This window comes from Neovison vison, chromosome 8, assembly GCF_020171115.1.
Source record: "Neovison vison isolate M4711 chromosome 8, ASM_NN_V1, whole genome shotgun sequence".
Classification (NCBI taxonomy): domain Eukaryota; kingdom Metazoa; phylum Chordata; class Mammalia; order Carnivora; family Mustelidae; genus Neogale; species Neogale vison.
Genome location: NC_058098.1, coordinates 125,553,489 through 125,573,794, shown reverse-complemented (window position 1 = coordinate 125,573,794; position 20,306 = coordinate 125,553,489). Strand labels below are relative to the sequence as shown.

General features: G+C 39.6%; 1 protein-coding gene across 3 annotated transcripts in view; it reads right to left on the bottom strand.

Annotated features, from left to right (window-relative positions):
* The window catches only part of ITSN2 (intersectin 2), a 140,950-nt gene that overhangs the window by 70,894 nt on the left and 49,750 nt on the right, over positions 1-20,306 (bottom strand). For 2 of the 3 annotated variants that reach the window (XM_044261982.1, XM_044261981.1), the window contains exons 10-18: positions 18,053-18,116; positions 17,382-17,519; positions 16,839-16,924; positions 15,884-16,146; positions 14,666-14,815; positions 11,713-11,853; positions 10,631-10,718; positions 6,349-6,488; positions 5,301-5,381 (exon numbers count right to left, since the gene is read on the bottom strand). In XM_044261982.1, the coding sequence (XP_044117917.1) occupies positions 5,301-5,381; positions 6,349-6,488; positions 10,631-10,718; positions 11,713-11,853; positions 14,666-14,815; positions 15,884-16,146; positions 16,839-16,924; positions 17,382-17,519; positions 18,053-18,116 (1,151 nt within the window). The remainder of the gene's footprint in view (positions 1-5,300; positions 5,382-6,348; positions 6,489-10,630; positions 10,719-11,712; positions 11,854-14,665; positions 14,816-15,883; positions 16,147-16,838; positions 16,925-17,381; positions 17,520-18,052; positions 18,117-20,306) is intronic. The other variant, XM_044261983.1, reaches the window with a different exon arrangement.

The window sequence follows — 20,306 nt, the reverse complement described above, 5'->3', positions numbered from 1 at the left end:
ACAAAAGCAGCATTCTGATTATGAGGAGGCAACATCAAGTCTTAGTAATGACCACTAACAACCCTAGTGTGCTCATTCTCTCAGTCTGTTAAACAGTAAGGGGGATCACCCACCTCTATCCTGAATCAGAAGGGCCATCAGTAAAACTCAATTTCAGAAGCACTGTCTGTAGTAATGAGGACTAGTTAGTAAGGCCAGAATGACAAAGCCCCAATGGAGAAATTTAGGATAGAGGTCTGTGATAAGCCCCAATTTGGCTATTGGCAGATCCCACTTTGTCTCAAAGGAATAGTATCTCCTCAATCATTATCCCAAGTCAGCAGTGATGACCTTCAATGCACTGAAAGTACTGTGGTGATTCAGGATGATCCCTACTAATAAGAACAACGAAAAAATTTGTATGGTGCATAATAGTTCATAAAGCACTTCTGTACATACACAATCTCATTTAATCGCCCTACGACTCTGCAAAGAAGGCAGAACAGATACTGTCAGCTTCATTTTGTAAATGAAGAAAGCAAAATTTGGAGGTTAAATGGCAGTTACACAGCTAGCAAGTGGCACTGGTAGGACCAGAACTCATTTCTTCAGATTCTGAGGCCAATACTCTTCTCACTATTAACTCACTGCTAAAGATACGACAGTGCGTGAATTTCTCTAATGGAATAAGGGCATGTCAAATGTCTCATCTTTGGACCCACACAGGCTTTGCTGTGTGTCCTAGTGTCACTTAAGCAAAAGAGTAAAAATTACCACTGATCCTATACATGAATATGACAGGGACCAGTAGAACATAATTTCTTTTTTTTTTTTTTTTAAAGATTTTATTTATTTATTTGAGAGAGAGAGACAGTGAGAGAGAGCATGAGCGAGGAGAAGGTCAGAGAGCGAAGCAGACTCCCCATGGAGCTGGGAGCCTGATGTGGGACTCGATCCCGGGACTCCAGGATCACGCCCTGAGCCGACCCACACAGGCTTTGCTGTGTGTCCTAGTGTCACTTAAGCAAAAGAGTAAAAATTACCACTGATCCTATACATGAATATGACAGGGACCAGTAGAACATAATTTCTTAAGACAAATAATTTTAAACCTTATACTCCCATTCCACCATAAATAGGCTAAAGCAGATGCTCCGCTGTCTCAAAGGCCACAAATTAGAACTCACTGCCTGTCTTCCTCCAAGACCAAAAAGGCCAATTTTCTCTTTCACCTGTCAACCCACCTGGCCTTCCCTGTCACCCTTTACCACCCAAATCCTCATCTCTAGAAGGCTGTTTATCCTTGATCTGACCCAATCTCCCACCCTTCTTCTCCTCAAATCCCTCCACTGCTGGGGACCTTCCTGTTTGTGCTCAGGAAGCCCCTCACAGACCTGCATAGCTTCTCTGAACGGAAATTCCCTTAGCTCTTTGTCCTTTTGGCTGATCCCTCAGGACGCTGTTTTCCTCTATTTCTCTCTCAGTTTACTACCACATATTCCATTTACATCAGGGTGAGGAGATAACTAAAGTTATTTTCTTTGCTCCTCACTGTCATTTCCAGACTATTATCTCTCTTCCCTTTTATGAGGTCATGCTTTTCTGAGGCTCATACCATCTTGCAACACTCCCCTCCTCTTCCTTTTTATTGGTATCTCTTGATCACCTGGTCTGATCCTCATTCATTAATGTTCACTACTCTCCAAGGCTTTGACAACCACATGGATTGGATCAAAACCTCAACTCTCCTTTTTACCCCACTTAACTCACCATTTGCATTATTCTATGTTGAATCTTGTCATCATTAGAAACAGAACTACCACTGATTAAAGATCCCATTCTTCAAATGTAGGTTCTTATCCTTGGAGATCTTGTACCTGATAACACCCGATGACCCCAACAGCTTCTCCTTTTTCAGCAGCATAATTTTCTTTCCTCATACCTCTTCATGTCAGTCCATACTTCAGAGTTCCTCTTTGCTGAAATTACTGTGTCAAGATTTGCAATTCCCTGTCCCTCCCTCATTGTCATGTCTATTAAAACTTCAAACCTGTGTTTGAACTATGACTCTGCTTCACCCTTCTTTGTGTTTTTATCTAAGCAGCTGAACTTTGGTGGGGAAAAAATCATACAATTAGGCATGCTGCTTTCAATTTATTTTTTTAAGATTTTATTTATTTATTTATTTGTCAGAGAGAGAGAAAGAGAGCAAGCACGCACGAGCACACGCACGAGCAGGGGGAGCAGCAGGCAGAGGTGGAGAGAGAAGCAGGCTCCCTGCTGAGCAAGGAGCCCGATGCAGGACTCGATCCCAGGACCTTGAGATCATGACCTGAGCTAAAAGCAGCAGCCCAACCAACTGAGCTACCCAGGCGTCCCTGCTTTCAATTTATATTCATGACCTCCAACTTCACACAGGCATTCAACATGGCTCAGCACACGTACTGTCTTCCTCTACTAAGCATACACCCTTTACCCCCACTGCAATGTCTATTTCATGCCCACTTCTCTCTCCTGAAACAGAACTGCCTAATCTTCCCTAATCCGGGAATTGGGGAGTTCCCTAAACTCCCTAAGCTTGCATCCATTCTTCTCACTATCAGCTAATAACCTTGCCTCATTAAACCACCAGACTGGAACTCCCTCATCTTCCCATCTCAAAAATCAATACAACTTCCTGCATCTGCACCCAACTTCTAGCCTGGCTGAACTTATTCCATGTCCTCAACTACCCAGGAAGATTCCTTGTAATGGTTCAACTTGCTTCTGATTGTAAGTCTTCAAGCTGTCAGCGTCCTCTCTCCACAAGCAAATTTAGCCGCATTCACACTCATCTTTCCTCCATATGTTACACCCAAAGACTTTTTACCTAACCCTTAAATCTATGCTCTGGATTGTATCTCAGTCTGCTTCCCTTGGACTCTAGCAATAACCACCACCTTATATATTCAACCTGAAGCTCTCCCTTCCTTCCTCGCCTTCCCTTCTGTCTCCTTCAAGTTTGTGTGTGTGTGTCTCTTAAAGATTTTGTTTATTTATTTGAGAAAGAGAGAGAGTGTGAGACAGCACAAGCAGGGGGAGCAGAAGAGGGAGAAGCAGGCTCCCCTCCTGAGCAGGGAGCTCAACTAGGGCCTCCAATGCAGGACTCCAGGATCATGACCCTGAGCCAAAGGCAGACAGTTAACTGACTGAGCCACCCACGTGCCCCGTTTTTTGCATTTAAAAAATAGCCTTTACTTAATAGAAAAAAATACACGAAGTCACAAGTGTTCCTAGAATGTGGAATACATGTTTTCTGACAAATTCTTTTCTACTTTTTTTTAATCAACTCCATATATCAATCCTAAAGTGCTGCATATTTTTTTGAGAACATTCAAAACCCTTCATTCACTCCACAAGTATTTACTGCCACCCTTAACCTACCATGTACTCCTACAGGTGCTGGGAATTCAGCAACAAGACATTCGGCTTGGCCAGGAAATTACCATTAAGACAGACTCGGTCAGTTACCTCACAGGCTCTCTCTATTTCCATTCCTCAGCCCCAACCGAATCTCTTCCCCATGTAAGCATATGCCTCACAGAAAGCTGATACCACCTCCAAGGGTGGTCCTGATTATTTTCTCCCCAGCTTTCTTAAAATAAAACTGACAAATAAAAATTGTGTATGTTTAAGGTATACAACTTGATGTTTCGGTATTAGTATACAATGGGAAATGATCACCCAAACTGTGTCAATGAACATATCTACCTCACGTATTTTAACCGTTTTCTCTATCTTAGCAAATCTCAAGCATCCAACACGATCTTGTTAACTAGAGTCACCATGTTGTACATCACATCCCAGAACTTATCCATCTTTCCTAACTGAAACTTTGTATCCTTTATCCTTCAAGTACACACACACACACACACACACAGGTTTTCCTTTGACCTCACGTTTTCTTTGCACTCTCCTCCTCGAGGTGGTCACATTCACTCAGCCCTTCCTTAACTCCCATTCATTCCTATCTGCTGCAGTTCAGCTTCTGCTCACTTAACTAAAATGGCCCTTTCAGTATGGTCTTCAACGGTCTCACGGACAATTCCATGGATATTTTTTAGGACTACGCTGACTGCTCTGCAGTGCTTTGCAGTGATAACTCTCAGAGGCCTCTCTTCTTGCTTTCTGGGACAGTACATTCTCCGGGCCACTCTCATCCCCTCTTAGTTTTAATCCTAAATTGCCTCTGATGAAAGTATCAACAAGCAGTGAAAGGCTGGAAGGCAAGAAGCATAAGGAAGAAAGTAAAACAAGAGCTAAGAATAATCTGCTGGCCTGTGGAGAATCAAATGCTAACTGAAATAATCAGACTTACGTGTGTGAGTACAGCCCACAAGTCATTATCAAACCTCATTTTGTAGATGAAGAAATGTAGGGTGAAATTTTTATGCAACCTATGCCACAAGGTCTAAGACCAGATAAGCTGGCCATTCACGCTACAACCATAAAGGAAAGGCTGACACCATCTTTCCAACTTGCGCAACATTTGCTTAAACACGTGAGTTCCACTTATCATGTTCTTGTCTTCACTATGTACGAAGGCACATACATATATATGCAACTGCGCTACTGATGCAGAATGCACTGTCAGAATCTAGGGTCAAGGAGAGCTACATGCAAAGCACCTTTCTTTAAACTATATTAAAACAGAAATTCATTGAGTATTTGAAATACTCTGTGCTAAAATGACAAAGTGAGCTATTTATTTTTGCATATGATTTGAACATTTTTTATTTGAATTGCAAGCATGTCTAAACATGAGGCCTGCTAACTAGACATAACTAAAGCTGCCCCTCCGTTATTGGCTACGATTTTTCCTTATAGCAGTATCAGGAAGCAACCTGGTATATATACATGACATAACCTTACCCTACATTTCAGAAGAAATACATTTTATTTTAAATAATGATTTTCAGTGATATGGGTAAACGATTTAATCTCCCATTCCCTTGCTTTCTTTTAAATTGAATCAGTAATCATCCCAGGAGTTAACCCAAAGCACAGGGATGTTATAGGGAAATCGGTAGTTATTTCTAAGGGTATTGAGTTCCTTATGAGACAGGTTACTCTGGGTAACCCCACAAATTTCTGGCATTAGTCTCAAACAGGCAGTTAGACAGCAGAAGGCTATTCAAGCAAACAGAAAGAAAAAAAGGTCCAAATTGTGTATGTTATTTCAAACAAAGACACTCAGATAAATGCAAAGAATAGTCTAGTTTTTAAGAAAAGAAAACAGTAAAGTAACTCAAAAGAAAAGGAGCTAGATATTAGAAAATAACCTTAAGTAAGAGGAAGAGGTTGTTGAGACAGCTTAGCAGAGACAAAAGGCACTGCAGAACAGAGTCATCCATATTCCCACACTGTAAGATAAGGCAGATAAAAAGCCAATTAAACTATGTACAGATTTTTAAAAATTATGTAGGGATGATAACTTGGCTGGCTTATCTGTCCACCAGCAAAAAATTATTTGGTTTTCTTTAAAAAAATTTTCTATAAAATATATGCTCATATATAATGTAATATTAACATTATTCACCCCAAATTCCCCTCCAGAACTGAAGCCACCATGATCTCTTTTCTTTATAATGTTCACGCTATAGGTGGTGGAGTATTACTCTAAATAAGTCAGCAAAAGTCATATGAAGAGATAGAGAGCTGTGACTATTCCCAAATTGGAATGATGTGCCATCAGTCTGGTTTTTACCTTCTAATACTTCTTTCAGAGGTATGGCTTCCATATACAACTAATACTGCTCAGAATGGTAAGCGTGCAGTAGATGTTTTGGACATCTGCTCTGCCAATGCAGCAAATAATAGATCATGAACTTACTTTTCATGCAAAATTCAGAGTGCCAGATTATGCTTTGGATTTCACTGGTTATTGCATTGCTTAATAAAGGTTAATTATATTATAACAAAGAAACAAATGAAAGAATTTAGTATATTATAAAAGCCTCTACCATTACAACTATTTTAAATAATTTTCCGTATCTACCATCTTAGAATTTTGCCCAAGATCAGGCTGCCTGAGATCAACTTTCTATACTGATAAAGGCACTTATTCTTAACATGTACAGATACCAATAAAAACGATCAAGAACTGGAAACCATGGTAAATGACTGGTTTCATTACTTAACCATGTTTATAGTATCTACAGAGAACATCAAAAGCAATCTTTTAAACCTGGTATAGCTCAAATTATGAGAAAAATTATGCAAATATACTACATGTAACAAAAATAGCTTTAGTTAACTCATTCCACTAAATCAAAACAAGGACGGTAAGAAGGCAGCTAACTAAAAATGAATATTATGGAAGATAAATACCTTTAGTTGATTGTTAAATGAATCCATTTCGGATAGCTTAGATGCAGTTTCTTTTTCAAGAGCGTCTAATTGTTCTTTAAGTCTTTGGCATAATTCTTCCTTTTCCAATGATTTTTTATGAAGCAAATCAATCCCTAAATCTGAAATACAAACATCAGATAGTTTACATTTGGCAGAAATTCTTCTGTTACTACTGGTGATTGACTTTTACTCTCACAATATATCTAAGTCAAACTCCTATGATGCACACCTTAAACTTGCACAGTGGTGTATGCCAATTATATTGTAGTAACACTGGAAAAAAAAGATGTATAAATATAAAATTACTCTATGGTTGTCTACATGATTTTTTAAATTATGTAAGTAATTTATATAACTATTCTCTTTAGGATTGCCATTAGGTTGTTTCTAATTTCCTACTATTTACACGAAAATGCTACAATAAATATCCTCGTATATGTATTTGAAAGCACATGTGGAAGTATTTTACACGGCTAGGAGGTGAATGAACTGCCATGTAAAATGATTTGAGCACTTCAAACTTTGACGAAAACTGCCAAACCGTCTTTCAAAAAAGGAACACTAATATAAAATGACACCAAAGTACCTGTTTCTGCACACCCTCATCAACACTGGATATTATCAACCTTTTTTCATTTTCTCCAATGGGCAAAAAAAAGAAACCTTATTGTTATTTTAATTTGTATTTCCTTGATAACAACTGAAATCAAATCAACACCTATTTATAGGCTCACTGGCCACCCTTTTGGATTGCCTCACCCCATCCACTGCCTTTTTTCTTTCTGTTGGGTTGTCTTTATTTCTGATCTACAGCAGCTATAAATTCTTGTTGTACTGTAGTTTCCAATGCTGCACTGTTTATCGATGTCTTTTGTCACGAAAAACTTCATTTTTGTATCACTGAATCTGTAAATATTTTCCCTCATAGCTCTAGGGATTATTTGAAGAAATGTTTCCAACAGGGAGATTATAAAAAAGTCTTCCTTTGTTTTTATAACATTTTTTCTAGAGGTATTTTTTTTACATTTAACCTCTTAGCTTACCTAGAATTATGTACATGGATTGAGGTAAAGAGCTTCCCTACCTCCCTTTCAGAGCATCAACTGTCCCCCAGATCACTTATTTGGAAGCCCATCCTTTCCCCATTGGTGTTAAATGCCAAACTTGTCATACTCTAAATTGTGAGATATAGCTCACAATTTAGAAGACAATAAGGCATATATTTAGTTCCATCATTCTATGTTTCCTTTCTGATCAATAATATGCTACTTTAGGGACAGAGCTTTCCTAACATGTTTTTTTTTTAATTTTTTAAAATTTAAATTCAATTAATTAACATAAAATGTACTATTTCTTTCAGGGGTCCTAACATGTTTTGATACCTGGTAGAGCTAGTGTGTTCTCCCCACCAATGTCATTCTTTTTCAAGTCTTGCCTAACCTTGCACGTTCTCTTCTAGGTCAATCTGTGAATTATCTTGCCAGGTTTCATTTAAAGAAACCTGAATGGAACTGAATGTACGGGACAAAGTAGTAGAGAATAACATCTTTAACAACGTTGAGCTATATCAGCGTTCCTGAGTCAGGAACATAACATGTACCTACTTATCCAGGAATCTTTCATATCTAGCAGTAAAATTTTATAGCTACACATTTCTTTATACATAATAATGAGAATCCTAATGTAAATGAGACCTTTGTTCATGATATTTTCTTTTTTAAAAGATTTTATTTATTTATTTGATGGAGAGAGATCACAAGTAGGCAGAGAGGCAGGCAGAGAGAGAGGAGGAAGCAGGCTCCCCACTGAGCAGGATTCCATGACCCTGGGATCATGACCCAAGCCGAAGGCAGAAGCTTTAACCCACTGAGCCACCCAGGGGCCCCTGTTCATGATATTTTCTAAGTGCTTTTGATATACAGTAAAAGTTGCTGGTTTTTACATGCTTTTTATCCAGACACCTTGCTAAATTCTCTTATAATTATCTTGTAGCTTTCCAGTATTTCAACAAATATTTTCTCAAGAAATTACACCTCCGCTATGTGCAAGGCACTGTACTAGGTTCAATAGCAGGGGAAAAAGAAGGACAAGGCATGGGTCCCAGCCTCAAGTCGTTCAGAGTCTATTTCAGTTGGGAGACAAGCACTGTGGAAAAAATCAGTTAATTTACACTCCTAGTACTCTTCAAAATGAGCATCACGAAGAATGGATGTTTCAACACTAGATTTGAATAGATCATATCTATGAGCAAACTGAAAATCCAGAGAGGCAACGTGGTGGTACAGTGGGCTTCAGAATGAGACAAGAATTTGAGAACGACTATTGTACCACCTTGGGCAACCACTTAATCTCTCTGAGCCTCAGCTTTGCTGAGCTACACAAGGGGAATAACAATACCTATTTCACCGGGCTGTTGTAAAAATTAAAAGACACAGTGCATGAAAACTGCCCAGCATGGTGCTTGGCCACGGTTGGTAATCTTCAGCGGCAACAGGGATGCAGAGAGGAATCTAAGGGATACAGGGTGTTTTGAAAACTGCAAACAAAAGCTTCCTGTTTTGAACCAGTAACTGTAATAACAGGTGGATCGCATTCTGTAAGAAAGACTAGCTCTACCAGGTCCCCCATAAGACACAGTGCACATTCCATTCACAGTCCAAATACTGCAACAACGAGAGTTGTGCTCTCTGTGACTGCACAGACCAGGAGGGCTGCTCATCCAGCCTCTGGAATGCCTGCGGAGGGGTGAGGTAGGGGCTGGTATTCGTCGAAAAGCCAAGAAGACAATTGCGTGCAAGGAAGATGGTCTGAGAAGAGACGTGGACAGACGGTTTCAGTGGAAGGCGGGAGACACAGCAGAACAGTTCACAAAAGTAAAATTCTCTATGCTTGGTATTTCTTCCAAGTGAAGGGCCCTTCACTAGGATACCATTCCCCACTTCTTCCCACCCCTTAAGTAACTGGTGGGCTTACGATTAAGGACTTGGGCATACACAGCCTAGACCCTTCCAGTCCCTCGTGTTCTTGCGACTGAACTGCCCACAGGAAACCTGTTCTACTTTGTTGTACACCCATTTTTTTACAGGGGTGACTGTCCCACTCGCAGGTAAGCCAGGCTGTCCAATATCAGCTTTACCAAAAATGAGGCAATATTTTTGGTCTCTCATATGTCTTGCTCCTTTGCCTTATTTCTCTATTCGTTCTGAACTTGGGCAAAGATGAGGGATGCTGTTAATTGGGCTTCCTAAAGAGCCAGAAGTATAAGAAAGAGCCCCGTAATGGAAAGACTGACAGATACTCAAAGGGAGACATTTAGAATACTTCAGTCAGTTCTAACATGATATTTGCAGATTTACTTTTAAGTAAACCTTTCTTCTATTATGTTGTTACTGGCATGCTATCCAACATAGAGATCTTTTTTTCAGTATCCTGGTTGGACCTTGGGTCAAGAAAAATGTGACATTCCACAAACTGCCTTGGACTATTTTGCTCCAAAGGTGTCAGAGGGCAAAGCCAGTAAAAGTCTTTATATGAATCAGTTAGGTGATATGAAAGGTCTGGGAAGAGCGTTCCATTCTGCTTAGGTCTAAACCTGCTATACACTATCACCTAGAATTTCACAGGCTTGGTCCTATGGTAGAATTTCCTGAAATTCTTTCCATCAGTGTAGGATTTTGCCAGAATGTACATACAGTCTTGTGTTAAAGCCAAACCTAGATCTTATTTAGCTATAGTCTAACATTTTATTTGACTGATATTTGAAACACATGTTATGAAGATAGGAAGGCATACCACAATGACTACTTATTTAATTTTTATTTATTTATAAGGGTTTTTTTCTCACCATAGCACATACCCTCCCTAATGTCCATCACTCAGCCACCCCATCTCTCCCACCTCCCTCCCCTCCAACAGCCCTCAGTTTTGTTTCCTGAGATTGAGTCTCTCATGATTTGTCTCCACCTCTGGTTTCATCTTGTTTCATTTTTCCCTCCCTTCCCCTATGATCCTCTGTCTTGTTTTTCAAATTCCTCATATCAGTGAGACCATAAGCTAATTGTCTTTCTCCGATTGACTGACTTACTTTTTATTGCTAAAGATGCTCTAATATCTGTGATTTTTTTTCACTTATTTTGAAATTTTTAACTACAGACAAGAAATGCTATGTATAACAGAATAATGTTATTTTAACAAGTAACAGAGTATGACTGGTACGGTCATTCAGAAAATAAAAGAGGTAAAACAAACCTTAGAGACTTACCAGGTGTGTTACCGAGTTGCATGTTCTTAATTCTTTCATTTAGTAATTGCTTCTCAGGTACCAAATAGATAAGCTTATTTTGATAATCCTTATTAAAAAAAAAGTAGTACCTGATTAAAATTCTATCATGTTGTCTGAGCATTTTTTGAAGACTTAAAAACATGATTTAATCACTCTTAAAACTTAGTATAGGAATAGTGTGTAGCTGTAAACTGCCTACAGTTTACAAATAAATTAAAATGGAATTACGCATGATTTAAAATACAATATTTAAACATACATCCATTTATGAATGATTGGCTGGAGTAAAGGTGGTGAGGAAAATCTTTGGTAATGGCGTATGTCTGGAAGTCTTACAATCTTCCGTGCACTGACGGATGTCCGCAGGCACAAGGTGAGAGGTGCCTTTGCCGTCTGCACCAAATGGTATTTGTAAGCAGGTCATGACACCCCAGAATGAATATCGAAGAGAAATTGGAGACTCAGGAATTAGGGAAGCAGGTTTAAATCAGACAGGAATGTTATCTGGCCTCTGTCTGTACCAGCTGTGACACAGTAAGAACACTTCGTTAATTAATTGCTAGTCCATACGGAAGCAGAAATTTGGTTAAGAGGACTCTAAAGATGCAGAATGCTCCCAGGGTCCTTATTCTCAACCACGATAACTGAGCTAGACCTTACTGCACAGGTAAAGAAGATGACGAGGTCCCTGAGGGACATTCTTCACTGCAACTGTGAAAGAATAACATTAAGTCAAAATTTCCTAAAAGTAGTAGCAATAAACTTAAGTTTAATGTAAAGGTATATCTATATATTTATTAAAGACTTAAAAGTCAAAGTGAAAGGCATTCATTTATGTACAAATATTAAGCAGAATTTAACCAGATGTCTAGTAGAGCTTTAGAGGGCGTATGAGCTTCCTGATATTATATACAAGATGGTATATATATTTACATCCTTCTAGGAATGATGTCTATCAGAGACCCAGAGGGGTTCATCACCCCAAAATGAAAACTATTCTATTAGGAAGAATTATTTACAACTGCTCACACTGATGCACAATTCAGCAGCAAGGGACTAACCTGAAGTTCTTGTTGGAGCTGCTTGATTTCCATGATTTCCAGGTCACATTGCTTATCTAGAACTTCTATCTCAGTCTTTTGAGTTTGTTTTCGGAGTCGGACATCTTGAAGTCTGCCTGAGATCTGCTGATGTTTGCCATTCTATAGGAAGAGCATATAAACATACAGTGACTTAAAACACTAATAGAAAAAGCGCCTATCAGAAGAATTATATTCTCATTTAAACTTTTAAATGTCAGTTATCATTTATACTCAGTCTAGATAAATATCTAAAACTAAGTGGGGGAGGGCACCTGGCTGACTTAGTCAGTAGAGCATATGACTTTTAATCTGGAGGTGGTGCATTTGAGCCCCACATTGGGCATGGAGCCTACCTAAAAATAAGTAAATACAACTAAGTGGAAGGTGTTCTAAGGTTGTATCTGTTAACTCCGGACAGAGTTATTATTAGCAGGAAATATACCATTCTCAGAGGGTTAAGGGCCCAGATGCTAATATGACCAAGCACAAACATAGCACGCTGAATTTTTTCTGAATCCAGCAGTGAGGCATTAATTTATAATATTAAAGAGGTAGTCTCAAAGAATAATGAAGAGAGATAAACATCTACATGCGACTTTCGGCACTGTCTCCTTGAAGCTTCTGAAATTTCTACTCTCCACATTGCCATCTAATTTCCTCTAATTAAACAGGGTCTAGGAGGACCTTTTTAGCCACAATTCTCTTCTCCTACACCAAATATTCCTTTCCTCTTCTCTGAGAAGTAAAAAGAACCCAAACTAGCAGAGATTCTTTCTTTTTTTTTTTTTTTAAGATTTTATTTATTTATCTGACACACAGAGAGACAGTGAGAGAGAAAACAAAGGTAGAGGGAGTGGGAGAGGGAGAAGCAGACCTTCTGTCAAGCAGGGAGCCTGATGTGGGGCTCGATCTTAGGACCCCAGGATGATGACCTGAGCTGAAGGCAGACGCTTAACGACTGAGCCACCCAGGTGCCCCCCAAACTAGCAGAGATTCTTAATGGAGACTAAGGAGAAGGGTGAGGTGTTATGGGCTGAAGTGTATCTCCCCAAAATTTGTATGTTGAAGTCTTAATCTCCAGGACCCCAGAATGTGACTGTTATTTGGAAACAGGGTCTTTAAAGAGATCATAAGGTTAAATAAGGTCATATGGATGGGCCCTAATATAACCTGACTTATGACACGAGAAAATCTGGACACAAAACAGACACTAGAGATGCACAGGCAGAGGAGGGGCCATGTAAGGAAAACAGCAAGAAGACAGCCATCTGCAAGCCAAGGAGAGAGGTCTCAGAAGTAACCAAACCTGCTGACATCCTGATCTTGGACTCCAGACTCCGGAACTGTGAGAAAATTAATTTCTTTTGTTTAAGCCCCCTAGTCTGGGTTATTTCATTATGGTAGCCCTAGTTAATACAGCAAGGTGAGGAGGAGAAATGAAGCTTAAAAATCACTGATAATTAAAGTTTTTACTGAAAAGTTAGTTTTATATTTGAGAAACACACATGCTAAAAGGAATATACAATGTCTACCCTAGCGTTCATGTTCCTATCTTCAGCAGAGTACAGGCTCTGGACCTTCCAGACTCTTCACATTAATCTATGTTACTGCTTGGTATGCAATCCAGGTTCTTGGGGGAAAAACAATCAATCATAAGGTTCCCTTTTATAATTTTAAGGAAAAACATAGTTAAAATAATGGTTCAGATAGAAATCCAAATAGCTACACAAAGAAGTTAAAGATTTTTAAACCTATTTTGTAGTACTGTGGCATGAATAATAATTGTGATATGCTTTCTTATCCATTTGAAGGCATAAGATAGCACCTTTATGACCACAAATGCGATTTTTAAAAATTGTAATTTCAAGTCAGAAACCAAATAAAATGTTAGAATCCAATTATAAAAGATCTAAGCTTGAATCTACAACATGGCTACACATGTATTTTTTTTCAAAATCCTATTACACTATCAGGTCAGGCTTTTAGAATCTAGTGTTAAACCTACACCCTTTCTATCTTCTCACCTTGCATTTGCAGCAAAGCCATTTATCTTTTTATTTATTTGCAACAAAGCCTTTTAAACAACTTGACTCTCTGACATCTGAAGTGTAAAATCTGGTAAGCATACTGGCCAGTATTAGCTAAAAACCACAGTCCAGCAGAACTGGAACAAGTCCTAAGAGGTTGTTTAGATCAGGAGCTTCAAATCATTTTTTCTATTTAGCAGAATCCTTTTTTCCAAGCAAATCCAGATAAAACTCCAAGAAAGGCAAAGCAAGCAACTGTGGAGCTTGTGTGTTGCGAGTCATGCGAAGTGCTGGGGAGAAGGGAGCGCTGCCCTGCTGCCTTCGCTTCCCCCCTCCCACTGCTGGTCACCCCTCTGCAGACCACTTCTAGACATCAACTTCAAAACTGAAAATCACTAAAATAAAAAAATTTTTTTTTTTTTTTACCAAACTGACACAACTCTATCTTTTACAGACGGGCAAAGCAACACACAGAGAAGGGATGCCTTGCCCAGGAATGCACAGTTTGGCAGCTTCGGCACTGAGACCACAACTTGAGTCACTGTTCTGGTAAACTATGTTGTCCAGACTGTTAAGAAGCACACATGAAAACATGACTATTCAATCCCATGAAAACATAATGTATTCATGAGGTAGGTTTAAAAAGCAATGACAGGGACGCCTGGGTGGCTCAGTCAGTTAAGTGTCTGCAGTCAGTTCAGGTTATGATCCCGGAGTCCTGGGACTAAGCCAGCAAGGAGTCTCCTTCCCCCCCTCTCTCCCCCTGCTCCCCACTCCCTGCTTGTGGCTGCTCTCTCTCTCTCTCAAATAAGTAAATAAAATCTTAAGGAAAAAAAAAAGAACAATATTTTCAACAGGTAACTCTAGATCATTCAAAGCAATTTCACTCCAAACCTCAGGCATACCAGTGCTTCCAACTCGAGATGAAGACTCTTCTTTTTAGAGTTTAACCTGACAATTTCTTCCTGTTCTCTATTCCTTTGATTGAGAAGCTCCTGTCGACGAATTCTCTCCCATTCTAAACGACGTTGTCTTTCCAGTTCCTGTTTTGCTGCCTGAAAATAATGAATTTTTAAAAAAGATTTTATTTATTCATTTGACAGACAGAGATCACAAGCAGGCAGAGAAGCAGGCAGAGAAGCAGGCAGAGAGAGTGGGGAGGAAGCCCCGCTGAGCAGAGAGCCCGATGCGGGGCTCCACCCCAGAACCCTGGGACTATGACCTGAGCTGAAGGCAGAGGCTTTAACCCACTGAGCCACCCAGGCCCCCCAATGAATTAATTTTTAAATTAACAATTTTGCCTCATTCAAAAAGTGATGGGAGGACAGAGAGGTGAGGCAGGGTTTGGCATTTAGTGAGCTTCAGTGCCTAAGTTAGGAAACAGGGCAAACCCAGTTTTAGCAGTAGGCCTAACCTATGGCCTTCCACAAAAGTAACATCATCCATCAGACTTTTTGACTGTTTCATGGAACCATCTTTTTATTTGTAGTTACTTTTTTCTTAAATAAAAAGACAATCTCAGAAATAGAAGTGTTAATAAGAATAATCATACCTTTATTCTGGTATCAGGGAAGAAAAACCCTTCTCCTGACATTACTTCAGTGTCTTTGTGATTTCTGTGCTCCATCCCAAGCCCCTTAAAACAAAGCCAGTCCTCCTAGGGACACCACACAGCAGTATTTATCCCAAGGACCTGTGCAAGCCCACCCTTGTGCTCCTCCTCCGGACTCCCCAGTCTCAGCTTTCTGCGGCTCCAATTCCGTGGCCTCTTACTCTGGATCCCAAGCTTACTTTTGTTCATGCCCTGCCTGGACGGACTCCTTCCTCTGGCTCACTAACCTCAGCTCCTCACTCAACTCAGCTCTGCAATCAGTCCTCCTCTGAATGACTTATCACCTGCAGACAGGCCTCCTCCACCAGGTACTGGCCCTGAAAACCCTTCACAAGCAAGGGCCCTCTTCCCCTCCGCAAGGGAAGGCAGGCTCCGAGATGGAGATGATAAGTAAGAATGAATGATGCAGAGAAAGAGACACAACAAAAATACCCATTTTTAAATCAAATGGAATAAAGTCACTTATTAAATATAATCATTTTCTGAGGAAACAAAATAAGTTAAAAACAACCTCTCGTCTTTCTATCTCTTTTCTCCTTTCTTCCTCCCGCTGTCTCTCCAGTTCCCTCTGCTTCTCCAAGCGTTTTTCTAATTCAAGTTGCTTCTTCCATTCTTGCTCCTGCAATTCTCTCTGTTTGCGCTCCCACTCTTCCTTTTCTTTCTGGGCCTTCCGTTCTGCCTCCCTCTGCTGCTGCTCCATCAGCGCTTGGCGTCGCTTCTCCAGCTCCACGTTTCCTCGCTCGTAGTTGGCCTTCCGCTTGTCCTCAAAAGTAACTAAATAAAACATGTGGTAAGCCCTCGCACATGAACAGCCCAAGAACGCGGACTCCAGTTTCAACACCCTCATGCCTCGTGATCATTTGAGTGCTGTTACTCTGTGGATACTTCCCCTAAGGATAGTTTTAACTCAAATGTAAACAGTCAAGTATTTACTTTTGTCTAAGAGGATTCATTTTTGGAAAACAAATTTCTAAGTTTGAATCCATCTGAGAGAAATAATTTTACTATTCCTGCCAATAAAAATGCTGTTTTCTCAGTATTTTCTTCAGATAAATAAAGTTATACGGCTATATACTTATTTTATTTGATATAGTTCATTAACTTTTTAATACTTTAAAATATATACATATGTACTTTTTCAACCAATATTTAAACATTTCTTTACAGCTGAAGATTTCATCACAAAGCTTGCTGTAGTGATTTTTCCTAAAGTGGGAGGAGCATTTTAACTAGGATGTCTAATACAAAGACTCTTGCCAAACACATACACTGTCTCTTCTTCCTAAATACTTCTCACTTTTTACTATCTTCAGTTTATTGATGTCAGAATCTAACCCTTTTGGTGAATAGTTTTCTCTTATAGCATATAAAATATTAAGAATGTAACATATTAAATACTTGTTTACAACTCAAGTAAAATTTAAGAGAACCCACTGTAAACATACAACTTAGACATTCAATGTTACCTGGTAATTTTTTCTGAGGTTCCTCTTCTTGAATTTTCTGATATGAAGGCAGAGTACCATTAATAGAATCAATTTGCTTTCCTCCCCTAAGAAAAGAAGACAACAAATGAATTTAGCACCAAACAGTCTGGACATTTCTAGACGGTATATACAGCTGTACTACCAATAACTAGAGCCATTGAATATTTAGAATGCAGTATTAAAGACACTTAGAGTGCAATATGGTCTAAAGTTATGATGTATTGGGCAGGATACGGACTGTCTAGCCAGAGAGGCTTGGATTCACATCATGGTTTAGCTGACTGCTGTCCGTGAGCAATTGTGTTCTTAGTCTGTAGCTGCCAGTTTCCTTATCTATAACACGGTGGAAACAAACCTATTTCTACTCCTTGCTGGTGTAACTCATTAAATACCAAAATCAAATGTCAGTGTCAATGTTTAACTTCCCACTAAACTAGAGCAGAGGCCTCAGGAGATCGCAACATAATCATCATGTCTATCCCAAAATCAAAACCATGCCTCTTCACCTCAAGAGGCGCCCACCTGAAAGACGGAGGGACAAGCTCAGGAGGCAACGTCAGTGGTAACGGTTGTCCGGCTTTGGCCATGTCAGTGAGGTGCATCGCAAGGATGAACTCTTCAGCTCTCAGCTGTCCGTCACCATCAATGTCAGCCAGGGTCCTAAAGAAAATGTGAACATTCACAGCTTATAAACAGTCTACTTAGAGTGAAGTATTTTCAAAAGAGTTCAATATTTAATTTCAAAATAATAATAATTACAATAAACAGTTGGGTTAACATACTTTAGTGAAATATAAATATACATGGAAAAGTGAGCTTATTTTTCCCGTTCACTGTTCTATCACACAAGGGAGGGGAGAAAAAGAAACATTCCTTATGAAAAGGTGGCTTGTCTCATTTCATGGATAATTGACCTATCAAATCACATTTAGCTCTAAATTAAAAATGAGACATTCTCTAATTCTCCACAGATGCCATTATGAAAAGACAAACCAGTTTTACTTGCAAAATAATTAAATGCTACATTGCCAAAAAATAACAATTTGTACAATTTTATTGGATTTTAGGGTTGTATTAGGCTTCGAATGGCTGCTTTTATGGAACATCTTTGAGTCACAAACTTTGACAGAAACAGTATTTTTCCTACAACAGAGGATGTATAGTTAAAAATCACGACCAATGGACAAACTCACCAAATAGTAGCTAGCTGAGTTTGGGAAAGATTGGACTGAAGAAGAGCATTTCTAGCTTGAAAACCTGATTGAGTGGGAAAAACCAGAAAAAAGAAAGAAAATTCTTTAGCCTCTTCAAAGTCAAGCAAACTGAAATGACTGTATTCCATGAAATAATACTGCTACTATCCTGGAAACTTTCGACATCAAAAAAGTTTTTACCATATGCCAGCTGCTGAGCATTGGGGAGTAATCAAAACACAGTAATCAAAACCCTTGCCCCCAAGGAATTTAAAATCAAGAATTAGTAACTCAAGTGTTCCCCCATGTCCTTTTAGAAAATAACAAGTACACACCACTGACCAGCACGAAGGTCCTAGTGCTGGCACAGAAAGTGCTGGAGGCTGAGCTCTCAGGTCTCCTCATGCTCCCTGTGCACCTCTAAGCACTGCTTTCTTAGCATCTTCAGACTTTCTCATCTCTCTCTGATCTTTCCTCTCTCTCTACTTTCTCTTTTCTAAGTGACCTGTAAATGCTGGGATTCCCCAAGGCTCTGTTCTGGGCACTCTGTTCTCTCTGTGTGTTCACATTCATTTTTGTGACTTTAAATAGCACCTAGATAATTTGCAAATGTGCGTCCCAGCCTAAACCTCTGCTTTAGGTTTAGATTTCTATATCCAACTGAAAAACCTGCTGAAGTATTTCACAGGCATCTCAAACCAAATGCATACCAAATGACTCTCTCAATCCCCATTCACAGCCCTTTTCACCCAATTTACCTTCAGCCTTCCCCTTGCTCTGGGTGGCATCACTGTCCTGCCAGGGTCTCAAGCCAGAAAGCAGAAAGTCACCCTTGATCCCTCCCTCATGTACACCCATATCCAACATCAAGTTCTAAAATTTGACATCACTGCCTGCCTGGGTCCTCACCCTGAAAGTCCCAATTTAATGCCACCTTCTCAGAAATGTCTTCTCTGTCTGCCCTATGATCTAATATAATATACTTCTTGTTTGTTTCTTTCATAACTCATATCACAATCTGTAATGTAACATTTATCTTCCCGTTTACCTATTTATTGTCTGTTTCTGCTAAGTCCTATGGACAAAAACCTTGACTGCCTTATTCACTAACGATTGTACCCAGTGCCAGGTACATAAATGCTCAATAAATATTTGCTAAAGTGATGAATTAAATCGTAATCCGAAGTTCTCTAAGGTGCAATGGGGACTTATGGGATAGAGTCCGAGAGTAATAACAGCATTCACTGATTGCTTATAATCTGTAACAAACTGTTCCAACTTCTTTTCTCTCCCGCAGTCATCAAAAATATGCTTCTGTCACAGGCTTCCTGCCCTACATTTTCATGTCAGGATGATGGCCACACAGAAATCCCAGGAATCCATTCAGGTCTGATTCACAGGAGCATTCACTCCTGATGGCCACGTGTGGGGCTTTCTGACCGTGGATAAAATGACATGGCTTCTCCAGGGCAGGTCTCCTAGCCAGTAACGCAGGTGTTGCACCTCCCACTCCCAGGTGACGACTGAGCCATGAGTACTGGGAGTCAGCCTCTACTCAGGGTTCAGCCTGAGCTGAGAACCATCCAAACAACTGCACAGAAAACAGTACATCCACCAACTCTTCCTCAGCTCCTACTGCAGAGCCAGCCTGAATGCTGCTAACCCACTGTTTCACTGAGCTTTGAACATGAGATCTGGGTAATCAAAGCTATATATACCATACGGAACAGACATAAATACACCATAAATTATAACATGCAAGTGGACATTTATATTATGTAACTTTAAAATCTCAGTCTTAAAAAAATCTGGTCTTTTAACAGAAATCACGTAAGGAAAAAACACTGCAAATAGCTTATACCGTCTCCCAAATAATTAGTCCTCAGTAGATTTCACGTAAGTGAGATTTGAGGAGGTCTTTGTGTTAAAAAGAAGACTCTTCTTCTTTTTTATTGACATATGATGTATTATTAGCCCCAGGGGTACAGATCTGTGAATCGCCAGATTTATATACTTCATGGCACTTACTGTAGCACATACTTTCCCCAATGTCCATAACCCAACCACCCTCTCCCTATCCCCCATCCCCCGGCAACCCTCAGTTTGTTTTGTGAGATTAAGAGTCTCTTACGGTTTGCCTCCCTCCCGATCCCATCTTGTTTCATTTATAAGGAGGACTTTTCTAATAAAGAGAAATGGAAGGTTATTTCAAACCTGAAAAAAGGTCTAGTAACTAATGTTTCAGCTTTTAGTC